At 47.1% G+C, this 12641-nt stretch overlaps 1 protein-coding gene across 1 annotated transcript in view; it reads left to right on the top strand.

The window, feature by feature from the left end:
* Nucleotides 1-12641, top strand: part of LOC136626751 (zinc finger protein 850-like) — an 85833-nt gene that overhangs the window by 62517 nt on the left and 10675 nt on the right. The window contains exon 14 of the mRNA XM_066601757.1: nucleotides 11610-11615. Coding sequence (XP_066457854.1) covers nucleotides 11610-11615 — 6 coding nt within the window. The remainder of the gene's footprint in view (nucleotides 1-11609; nucleotides 11616-12641) is intronic.

The following is a 12641-nucleotide window of genomic DNA, read 5'->3' as shown; positions in this document are numbered from 1 at the left end:
ATATTGCCCCACGGTGAGACTGCACTGACTTAGACGTAACAGGGAGGAGGAAACCAAAGTAAGACGACCAAACTCATCAAACACCCTCGGAAACGTCTCCACAAATATACTTAGGTCATTGACCATAGGATCGTTTCTCTAAGAGAGGGTTTACCCATGCCAACGCCTGTCCGGATAGGTGAGACATCATAAAGGCGACTTTAACGCAGTCAGTAGGGAACTGGTGAGACAACAGCTCAAAGTGTAGCAAACCCTAATTAATAAACTCACGGCATAGACTAGGATCTCTCTCATAGCGTGGAGGGGCAGATAATTGAGGAGCGGATCCAGCCGCAGAAACTGACTGTGAGAATTGAGCCAGAGTTGTGTCTGCTGTGGAAGACTGCGATACCGCTGCATCACTAGATATGGAGTCTAGGTGAGCATTCAGATTGTACAAGTATGACAAGATCTGTTCTTGGCGATCTTGCTGCGGAACCAATTCTTGAAACAAGTCTGAGATTCCCCTGGGGGTGCGGTCAGCGCAATCCATGACCTCAGTATACTGTTACAGATAGCGGAAGTGGACCAACTGTGCTAACCAACCAGGCTGGCTTTTGGACTAGACCTGGTGTGGCTGGCAGCTGACCCCAGAGATCAGAGGTACCCCAGAGGTAACGCTGCAAGGCAATCTCAGATGGGCAATCTTGCTCTTAGCAAATCAGAAGAATGAGAGGACCCCTGCTTAAAAGCAGGGTAGGCATCTTGATAAGGTCGGCCCGAGCTGGAACCTCGGGGCTAACTATTGTGACAAGTTGGGGTTCACTCGCCTCTGGATCGCCGTCCACACGGTTAGGAAGTGGCGCACCTCACACGAAAATAGGCTCCAGCAGTCTGAAGGTTTCTTTATATCTGGCTCCTGCCAGCCTTTATTCGCAGTACATCAAACAGGTATCTCATACACAGCATACGCAGTCCATAAACACCCCACCTGGATGTGAGGTTAGGGTTGTCATCCCTGTCAACCTCGGGCCCTTTGCTGGTCCAACACAAAGTCCATAAACACCCCACCTGGGTGTGAGGTTAGGGTTGTCACCCCTGTCAACCTCGGGGCCTTTGCTGGTCCTCACTGGACCCCAGCTTGCAGCCTGTCCTGCACTGCCAAGCTGTAACTTCCCCATTGCTTCTGGCAGGAACTGGCTTATATGCAACCAATTCCTGCTACACCCATCAGATGTTAACTCTATCTTTCCCTTTCCAGGTATCAGACTGCCTGACTAGCACCCTCTGCAGGTCATTCTGATACTGCATCACTACATATCACCCCCCTCTTATATAGGCCATAGGCTGTATCGCCCTGTATCGTCTTCTGGCCCTCCAGGGTCAAAACTCCAGGCTCGGGGGTCTCTAGCCCTAACTGGCAGTTTCTCAAGCTCAATTTCTTTATGTTCTGTAACACTAAGAATCTTTTCATTTGCTTGAGCCTTTACTACCTTCACATTTTCCTTAGTGTGTACAATGTACTTCCTTTGCAGTAGGAACTTCACTCTGGTCCTCACCTACAGCAGTACTGGCTTTTCCCTTATCCTGCATCTCAACTGAAACAGCAACCTTCTCATCTTCCATATGGGATACTTCACATTGTACATAACTCGTGTTCAACTGTTGCAGGAGCCATTTCTTCAATCTGCACTTCAGCAGCGGCATGTGCCCATATTTCCACCTGTGTGCCCTCTATCACAGAGATACTTTCATTCGTTTGTACGACTTCCTTATCCAGGACAGGAGTAATTTCCGAGGCCTTTTGCCCAGTCTCTGCTACCATAGTGGCCGTCTCTGCTTCAGCAGTTTCACCTTCTGCCTTCTCTTTGGTCACTTGAACTTCAGAGGATTGCTCACCCTCCATCTGCAGCTCAGCTCTCACTTTCTCAGTGACTTTTCTCTGGTTTACAGAGGTGATTTCTTCCCTCCAGACTTTCCCAGTCTCTATAAACTGTTCACCTGTAGCTCCCAGGTCACCTTTGCATAATTTGGCATGCTTCACTGCTTGTGTCTCATTTTCACGATTTTTCAGAAAGGATTTTTCTTCTCTTTCCCGCCTGGACTGGGTCCTAGATCTCTCAAGTCTTTGAATCTTACTTCCAGCAACACAGCTTTTTGACTCCCAGAGCTTCACCTTTAACTTCTTAATGGACTTTTGAAACACCGCTGTTTCTTCTGACCCCACCTTCAGTGTGCATGTCAAGGTTAGCGCTTCAGTCTCTTTCTTAATATTCTCCAACAAGGTCTCCATTCCTTCTACCTGTTGTTGGAACACACTTTTTAGCTTTTCCTATACCAGTGTTCTCTTCTCAGCGTCTGTCTTGGTGCTAATCCAGTCTTGCATTTCAGTGTGCACCCGCTTGTTAAGCCGTTCTTTTGCATCTTTAGGAGACAATTTTTTCGCCTCAGTAAGCCACTGTTCACACGTCTTCTGTTTCTTCTCTCAGATGGACGCCATCTGATATTGGTCACCAAGCTCCACACTAATGTCTTCTACTTCCTGCTGAAGACTCACTGTAAACTTCTCAAGTTCATCATAGACATCAGTTTGATGAACAAACAGCTGATTTATCGCTTCCACTCCTTCGAGGATTTCACTGTCTTGCTCTTCAACCGTAACCCAGTATGCAGAGTACTCATCCAGCTTCTCTTCCAGATCTGACACCTGCGCCTGAAGTGTTGCAATCTGCTCTGACAGATTCCTCTTAGTTTCTGCATCTTCCTCTAACTACTTGAGGAACACATCTCTCTCATCTTGCATTATCTTCAGGTGTGCACCAAGACCAAGCCTCTGCTGTGTCTTTTCTTGCACCAGCCTCTGAGACTCTTCAGTCTGAGCTTCCAGCTCCACCTGCAGTCTGCTCACCATCACAGACAGCGCTCTCTGCACTCTGTCACCTTCAGTGACTTTTACTTGTAGTTCTTGAAGCTGCATTTCTACTGCATTTCTCTTGCATTCAGATGCACGCTTGACTTCCAATAACACCTTTACCTTTTGGGTCAGCTCAGTACACTCACTTTTCAATGTTTCTTTCACTTTTTCAATTTGCTTCAACTGCTTGGACAGTTCCCCCACAATGAGAGCATGACTCCATTCAAGCTCCTGGATTTGAGCTTCGTATTCTTCAGCTTCTTCGTCTTGGCTCATCTGTAGCTCGATCACCACTTGCTCATGAAGTGCTTCCTGGTTTTCCTTGTAACCCAGTATGTCTTTCAAGATCTCTGCCTGACTACAAGCAGCTTTCTCCATCTACAGTTTTTCCTTAAACTGACTTATCTGGGAATTCAATTCACCATTTTTCTTTTCTAACTGCATTTTCAACTCTGCAACTTGATTCTTCAAACCTGTAGTTTGATTCCGTGCATATGTAGAAGCTCTTTCTAACTTGCAACACGTCATCTCCAACTCTTGGGTTTTCATTTGCAGTTTCCTACAGTCCTGTTTATACTGCGCCTCCAGACATACTCTGCGATCAGCCTCGTCTCTGGCTACATCTCTGAGGTCTTGTATCCCTTCATGGGCTGTTGAAAGGCATCCCTCATATTTTTTTTTCTCACTTCTCATTTCTTCTAAGCTCTGTTCACACTGAACATTCTCCTGTTTCAGCAATACCCAATGATTAGCTTCCTCCTTTGCCAATCTCTTAAGGCGCTCATTCTCCTTTAAGAGAGCTGCATTCTCTGCTTTCAGCTGCTCAGCTTCCTGGAGAATACTTTTCTTCTCTATCAGGAATCTTTCTGTCTGCTCCTCTGCTAACCTTTGCCTCTTGGCCTCTTCTCTAAGCAGACACAAGTTGGCCCTTTCTTTCTCCAGCTGCGCATCATATCTTTTATTAGCAGTTTAACATGCTTCCTCAAGAAACTTTATGTAAGCCTGCATCGGTACAAATCCTTCCTGAATTCTAAGCAAGCCTTCGCAGTTTGTTTCACCCTGGACCTCAGAATGTGCACAGACTACCTCATCTGTTTCACTTGGAGAAGCCTTTTTTCTCTTCTTTTTACCTGTAATACTATTTGTCAACTGACTCTTTAGTTTGCTTTCACTACTCTTCTCTATCACTAGAGGCATATTTGTGCTGACTCTTACCTGGGCGTTAGCTGCACTCCCTACAGCAACCTGTTCACATTCTACCTTCATTTGAGGAGCATTCCTACGCATATCAGGCACAGAAAACATCCCACAATTCCCTATACACACATTTCAGAGTTAATGAAATTTCCATGCAACACATTATCCACAATACAGTTTTTGGACTTCTTTCCACCCAGTGCACACACTGCAGTTTTCCCAGCACCCTCCTACAAGGAAAACATTCTGTTATGCAGCATTTTAACCACATTGGCCTCAATTCCTTCACTGTCAAGTCCATATCGCACAGAACCAACAGTCTTTTTAGTAGTCTCACCACTCCATGGATTCTTATCACAGTCCTTCGGCGGGGACACCTCCTGCTGTGCCCTCAAAGCTCTGCAGTCAGCTTGTAACACAGACCAGTGGGGTTTTACTGGCCACTTTGCCACTGGACATCCATACATGCACAAGTCCATCTGTAAACAGCCGCAGCATGGCTCTTTCTGGTTGCCTCCTGCAACAACCGCCATCTTGATTGCACAGTCCATAATAAAACAATGCAACAAGTTCACTAACTTGCCTCGCAGACGTCCCCAGTCTAGTTCTTTGTTGCTCTCACAGCATCCGCAATTATTCGACCTCCTGGCCCTTTAAATGCTGTTCCCACAGAAACCATACACTCGGCCTCCTGGCCCTTTAAACTGCATCCAGCAGACATTCGTCGCCTCACGGCAACCGCACATTAACCCTCCTGGCTCTTTACATGCGTTGCTTTGTGCGCCACTCAACTTTGTGCCAGCGCATCCTCCACCATATATGACAAGTCAGGGTTTACTCGCTTCTGGATCGCCATCCACACGGTTAGGAAGTGGCGCACCTCACACGTAAATAGGCTCCAGCAGTCTGAAGGTTTCTTTATATCTGGCTCCTGCCAGCCTTTATTCAAAGTACATCAAACAGGTATGTCATATACAGCATACACAGTCCATAAACACCCCACCTGGGTGTGAGGTTAGGGTTGTCATCCCTGTCAACCTCAGGGCCCTTTGCTGGTCCTCACTGAACCGCAGCTTGCAGCCTGTCCTGCACTGCCAAGCTGTAACTTCCCCATTGTTTCTGGCAGGAACTGGCTTATATGCAACCAATTCCTGCTACAACCATGAGGTGTTAACTCTCTTTCCCTTTCCAGGTATCAGACTGCCTGACTAGCACCCTCAGCAGGTCATTCTGATACTGCATCACTACACCATCCCTGACAGGACACAGGGACAAAGTACTGAACATAGGGCACACAGAAAAGGACTGACTTACTACAGAGACAAGAATGATGCACAGACTGAAAGAAAATGGACAAATGCACATAGACAAAAGCACGAGTCAAATAACATACAGAACAAACAGCTACAGGAACAGGATCAAACAGACAGAACAGTCCTGAGACATGCAACCCAGAACTGCTGAGTGTCTGAGACAAACACATCAATGCTGAGGCAAAGAGGAAGGATTCTCAGCTCCCTTAAATAGCAAGGTGATTGCCATTTAAGCTGCAGCTGTGCTGTGAACACTGAGCAGGGTTAACTAGTGCAGTGCTAATAGAAAGTAGAAGAAACAAGTCCATTTATACAGAAGGTGCAGAGTGATGCCCAAGTCAGCCCAAAACAGCAAGAGGGCCGCAGACACGGGTAGCAGACCTAATACACAGCACTGTATGGAGCAGAGCTGCAGGAAGGCTGCATGATCCACAAACATCACAAGTGGAACAAGACACCACATGGTTTTCAAAAAGCTGCAGCTCCTACAAACAGATATGGGAAGGGGTGCGCGGAGTCTGACTGCCACCTGTCTGATATGGATAATCTATTCTAAGGACAGTTCAGAAATATTACAGTCTCAGGAAGCTATTTGAACCATTTTCAATAGTACACATATACAGCCCATTAAGTAAACATTACACACGTATGCGGCCCCCTCCGAGTACATTACACAAGTATGCGGCCCCCTCCGAGTACATTACACAAGTATGCGGCCCCCTCCGAGTACATTACACAAGTATGCGGCCCCCTCCGAGTACATTACACACGTATGCGGCCCTCTCCATGAACATTACACATGTATAAGGCCCCCTCCGAGTACATTACACAAGTATGCGGCCCCCTCCAAGTACATTACACAAGTATGCAGCCCCCTCCGAGTACATTACACAAGTATGCGGCCCCCTCCGATTACATTACACACGTATGAGGCCCCCTCCGAGTACATTACACGCGTATGAGGCCCCCTCCGAGTACATTACACAAGTATGCGGCCCCCTCCGATTACATTACACACGTATGAGGCCCCCTCCGAGTACATTACACGCGTATGAGGCCCCCTCCGAGTACATTACACAAGTATGCGGCCCCCTCCGATTACATTACACAAGTATGCAGCCCCCTCCGAGTACATTACACAAGTATGCGGCCCCCTCCGATTACATTACACACGTATGAGGCCCCCTCCGAGTACATTACACGCGTATGAGGCCCCCTCCGAGTACATTACACAAGTATGCGGCCCCCTCCGATTACATTACACAAGTATGCAGCCCCCTCCGAGTACATTACACAAGTATGCGGCCCCCTCCGATTACATTACACACGTATATACGGCCCCCTCCATGAACATTACACATGTATAAGGCCCCCTCCGAGTACATTACACACGTATATACGGCCCCCTCCATGAACATTATACATGTATAAGGCCCCCTCCGAGTACATTACACAAGTATGCGGCCCCTTCTGAGTACATTACACACGTATACGGCCCCCTATAAGTTAATTGCACCCATATATGGCCCACTAGGTATACATTACATCCATACACACTCCCCTACGTGGACAATACACACATATACGGATCCCTCTGAGTACATTACAAATGTATACAGCCCACTAGGTGTACATTACACCCATATATATGCCCCCCTAAGTGTACATTACATTCATAATGGGGTTGACAAAAATATGGAAACACCATATGAAATCCATGCCTTGAGTTACATGGAATTATAAATCATATTTCAATAAGACATGTAGAGACTGATTTTAAGTGGAGGTAATAATACACAGATCCTGCCGGGCAGAAGGGAGCATCTGCCCGAGCAACAAGGGTCCATTGGTCAGGGGTTTGAGGCACTCAGCTGCTGTTACACGGCAACTCCCTAAACCACCCAGAGCAGGGCAAGAGGTGAAGTAAACACAAATTTGGTGGGAAATCTCTTAGCCAAGCAGGGGTCAAAAGGGCAGCTCAGTGCTAATGATTAAAATCCCATGCATTTTGTTTGGAGTTTGCATTTTTTTATCCACCCCCTGTATATATGGCTTCCTTCGTGCACATTACACACACAGCTCTGCTCTTCCGTCTCACACACACTCGGCTCCGCTCTTTTGTTTCACACACGCTCAGCTCTGCTTCATTCACACTCTGAAAACCTCCTCATACAGCAGAGTTTTGCATATAATGAGCGGAGAGACCTGGTCATGTGACCCCCTTGTCTCCTCCCACACACTGATCACATGACGGTGACATCATCACAGGTCCTGTAAGCACAGAACAACCCCACGGCTCCTGTCCGGCTGCAGGTGGAGGTATGTGGGGTCACCAGCACTGGGGGGCAGATTTATGGAAGCCCATAGCAACCAATCACAGCGCAGCTCTCCTGAGGAGCAGGTAGTGCTATAAGCTGCGCTGTGATTGGTTGCTATTAGCACACGCTTCACCGGTTTGCTGCAGATTTGGTAGATTTTACCCTCTCAATTGAATTAAATCTGAGGGGATGATATCGCTGTAGGTCCCCCCCCCCAAATCTGCATTAAATCAGTGAGGTGAGCGCCGCCTTGTGGCCCAGTTACACAGGGGATAATTGTGTAAACGCAGGCAGAAAACCGAGCGCCGCGCCGTTCAGCGTAAACCGCAGTCGGTCATTTCTGAAGGACTGTCTGCTGACTGTGAATGAGGGCGGCGGGGAAAGAACGCTCCACCTCCATGCCAGCAGCGCTGTGAGGGCGCCCTCACACTGGTGAGAAAATCGCACATTTTTTGAGCGAGAGCGAGGGAAAATGCTGAATTATGAAACCAATGATTTTCAATGGTTTCATTTCCATTTACGACGTTTTCACTTAGGCGATAGAGTAAAAAAAATATCGTTGCCTGTCCGATCATTTCGTGATTTGCAATTTTTTTTTTCATCTCCCATGTTGCCTTATGCAGCCTCCATTTTATCGCAGTGCACAAACTAGCAATTTTTGTGCGATTTGATGCATTTTTGACATTAGAAACTCCTTTTGCGCAATAAAATGGCAGTCAGCGATGCGAGATTGTTCTCAGGAAAAAGCAGCGCTGACGCCCAGAAAACGCGGGAAGAAAGACACGATTTTCTTGCAGCAAAATCGCGATCGCCATTGTGAGGGAGCCCAGAGAGATGCCAGCGATGGTCACGCCTGTCGATCAGGATCGGCCGAGCAGCACTGGGATGGATGTCGGCCACCTGACCGCTCGGCCCGTGTACAGGGACCATCAGAAACCCCTCGTTGTCCGTCGGGCAGATTATTCTTTGTTATTTGCTGTTGCCTCCCCAGACTCCTTATGCTCCAGATGCTCCGGCCGTCTCTGCGCCGCTCTTATGGGATGAGTTGTATTAGTTGATGGTGTTGTTTTGGGTACATGGAATTTCCCAGTCTTATGAGTTCTGCTTCTAGCTCCTGCTCACTGTCTGTACTCAGGCCAATGACAGAGGAAGAATTCACCAGATTGCTTTCCTCTGCTCGCCCCACCTCTCCCCTCACACCTCCTTTGATCCCCTCCCCTCCTTCTTCCTCCTGTCCCTCTCCCCTCACACCTCCTCCGTTCCCTCTCCCCGGTGGTTATCTCTCATCTCACCACTATATTCAACCTCTCTCTGACCTCTGGCATCTTTCCCTTCTCATTCAAACACGCCATCATATCCCCACTGCTAAAGAAACCGACTCTTGACTCGACAAATGCTGAAAACTACCGACCCATCTCAAATCTCCCCTCTCTTCTTGACCCCCTACAGTCCAGCTTCTGCCCCCTGCACTCGACAGAAACCACCCTGACTAAAGTGTCAAACGACCTCCTGACGGCCAAATCGAGGGTTGAATACTCCCTACGGATCCTCCTCGATCTCTGCAGCATTTGACATTGTTGACCACAAACTCCTCTATCCTATGCTTCGATCCATCAGCCTAAAGGACACTGCTCTCCCCTGGTTCTCCTCCTAACTATCCGACCGCTCCTTCAGTGTCTCCTTCGCTGGCTCTACCTTCCCTCCTCTTCCTCTTGCTGTTGGGGTCCCCCAAGGCTCGGTCCTCGGCCCCCTCCTTTTCTCTATCTACACAGCCACTATTGGACAAACCATCAGGAGTTTTGGCCTCCAGTACCACCTCTACGCTGACGACACCCAGCTATAAACCTCTTCCCATGACATCTCCATCTCAGTGTGTGACATCTCCATCCTGAATGCGTCAGCCAGGCTCATCTTCCTGTCCAGACGCTACTCAGACGCCTCTGCCCTGTGCCAGTCACTGCACTAGCTGCCCGTCAAATACAGAATTCAATTTAAATTTCCCACCCTCATCCACAAAGCTTTCAACAGCACCGTGCCGTCCTATATTGCCTCCATTATCTCAATCCACCACCCAGCCTGCGCCCACTGCTTCGATAATAAAATCAGACTAAGTGCCCCCGTTAATTCGAACCTCTCATTCCCGCCTCCAAGACTTCCCCAGAGATGCACCGGTCCTCTGGAATGCACTACCCAAAACTATCAGGCAATCTCTGACTTACAAAACTCCATGTGTCCTCTAAAAACACCTGTCTTGAGGGAGGCATACTGCATTCCCTAAACCAAATCCCTCTGTACTCCGCCTGATAACATGCTCCTTGTCCTAGTGACTGCAACCCCTCCTAGCCGCCATCAACCACCCCCTGCAGTCACACCGATTGAACCACTATACGGCCTGACCATTTTCTATGTGTATAGCATCCCTCACTCTCCATCTCACCATACTGTGCACATCTGTACCCCCCATTTTCTGTAGTTTGTAAGCTCGTTGGAGTCCCTCACCCCTACTGTTTCTGACAATCGATTATGTTAGGGGGGTCTTTGATCAGACCATTCAGCTGATGCTGTCTGCTTCCGAATTAGTCTTAGATATGAGTACTCATTGACGACTCAGATGCGGTTAGCCAAAGAAGAAGTGGTTTATTCAGCAGAGTTACAGAAGTTATAGAGAAAAATTGCTTGCGTAAGATTTAATCACTGCGCATGTCCGAGGTCGCTGGACATCTGGATGAACAATTAATAATACTTCTTTCAAAGACACCTGGTTTCCCAGGACAGTACATCAACATATTATGATCAGTTTATAAAAGTAAAAAGTATTCAAGGATACTTTCCCAGAAGAGAAGAAAATGGGAGGATAGATAAGAACTCGTGTGAGAGAAAAGGGAGGATAGATAAGAACTCCTGTGAGAGAAAAGGGAGGATAGATAAGAACTCCTGTGAGAGAAAAGGGAGGATAGATAAGAACTCCTGTGAGAGAAAAGGGAGGATAGATAAGAACTTGTGTGAGAGAAAAGGGAGGATAGATAAGAACTTGTGTGAGAGAAAAGGGAGGATAGATAAGAACTCGTGTGATAACAAGAACAGAAAGAAATACAGAAAGATAATATTTCAGACGGAGAAATTAAAGCTTATTTTTCTCTATTTTATTTGGACAGGAGAAAATCTAGAATTAACCCCTCACAATTACTACATGTTACAGTGGTTTTGGTTGTTTCCTCCTGTTTTGTAAGCGCTGTGAAAGATGTTGGCGCTATATTAATAAAGATTATTGTTATATCCGCTAATTTCATACAGGTGAGTGCGATAATAGGCTGTGAAACTCGGCCCAATATCGCACTCGCCAACATGCGATTTCGCGATGAGAGGCATTTTAGTATCAAAACCATCTTGGCACTTCTTCATGCTGCTAAAAGCTATGAACTTGACAGTCACTTAACTTTTTATGTGTTGCAGGTGTGATCTCCGTTAATATCTGATCTGTTGATTATAAGGAAATCATTTTTTATGTAATAATAATAATAATTTCTGAGATTCTTGTGTGTTTTTAGTTATGTTTGTCCAAAACTATTTCTCTATTCTATTACAAACCAGTATTGTGTTTAGCAATATAGGCCAGAGGAATAAAGAAATAGTTCTGGATAAATGTCACTAAAGCACACAAGAATCTCATTACTCAGTCTTAAAAAGACAAAAAATATTCAGATTTTAAGTGCATTGAATGGCTGTGATTGGTTCATCAAACGCTGCAGTGATTGGCTGATCCGCGGTGTTTAAGAACCAATCACAGCCAGCGCTTCCTGGAGGTGGGGATTTTGTACCTCCAAACCAGGAAGCGTTGTCTGAAAACTACAAGGAAACCTGCCAGAGCTGTTGGGAGGGAACCAACAGTTGACAGTTTGTTCAGTAGGTCCGTTGTGTCTTGCAAATAGCTGGTTGTGTTTCTCACCAGTGGTTTGAGGACCCCTTCTACCCATCCTGAGATTCTCTCAGTGAGGGTTCACACACCTGCGCTAATTGGCCCCCGTGGGATGTCAGCTTTGTGTAGTTTGGGAAGTACGTAGAATATCTAAATCTGGGGTTCTCCGGTATCAAGTCCAAAGGTTTTGTGGAGCCCACAGACAGACTTCTGATGACTCTTCTCAATTCCATCATATATTTCTGAGTCAGGTCTTGATCCAGTCTGGTGTAATATCTGGTGTCTCTTAGCTGTCTGTCTGCTTCCTTTTTTTGTAGTCCAATGTATTCATGAGGATTATAGCACCACCCTTATCCTTGTTGTTTTTGAGTGTATAGATGCTTCCTTTTCTGCTTGTCTGGTATAGTAGATTGCACCTCATATCTAAGGCCCCATGTCCATGGGGAAAAGAAGAATTAAAATCCGCAGCGGATTACCCGCACACGGATCCGCGCCCCATTGGAATGCATTGACCACCCGCGGGTAGATAAATACCCGTGGATGCTCAATAAAAGTGAATTAAAAAAATTCTGGAGCATGAAAAAAAGTGGACATGCTCCATTTAGGTGCGGGTCTGCCGCGGGGATGGCTCCCGCAGGCTTCTATTGAAGCATGTGGAAGCCGCCCGGATCCACCGGAGACCCACGCCTGAATTAAACTCACCTGCTCCGGGTGATGCAGATCTTCCTTCCTTCACGGCAGGATCTTCTTTCTTCGGCCCGGCGGATGTGCCCGGCACATGCGCGCGGCAAACAGCCGGCGTGCCGAGCACATCCGCCAGGCCGAAGAAAGAAGCTCCGGCCGCGAAGAAGGGAAGACACGCACGGCCCGCAGCAGGTGAGTTTATTCTTATTTTAATGCCTCATGTCCACGGGGCAGGAGGGACCCGCTACGGATTCTCCATGGAGAATCCGTAGTGGGCTTGATTTTCCCCGTGGACATGAGACCTAAAGGAGTCTATATAT

The sequence above is a fragment of the Eleutherodactylus coqui genome, chromosome 4 (genome assembly GCF_035609145.1).
Source record: "Eleutherodactylus coqui strain aEleCoq1 chromosome 4, aEleCoq1.hap1, whole genome shotgun sequence".
Classification (NCBI taxonomy): Eukaryota; Metazoa; Chordata; class Amphibia; order Anura; family Eleutherodactylidae; genus Eleutherodactylus; species Eleutherodactylus coqui.
This window is presented reverse-complemented; position numbering and strand designations above follow the sequence as displayed.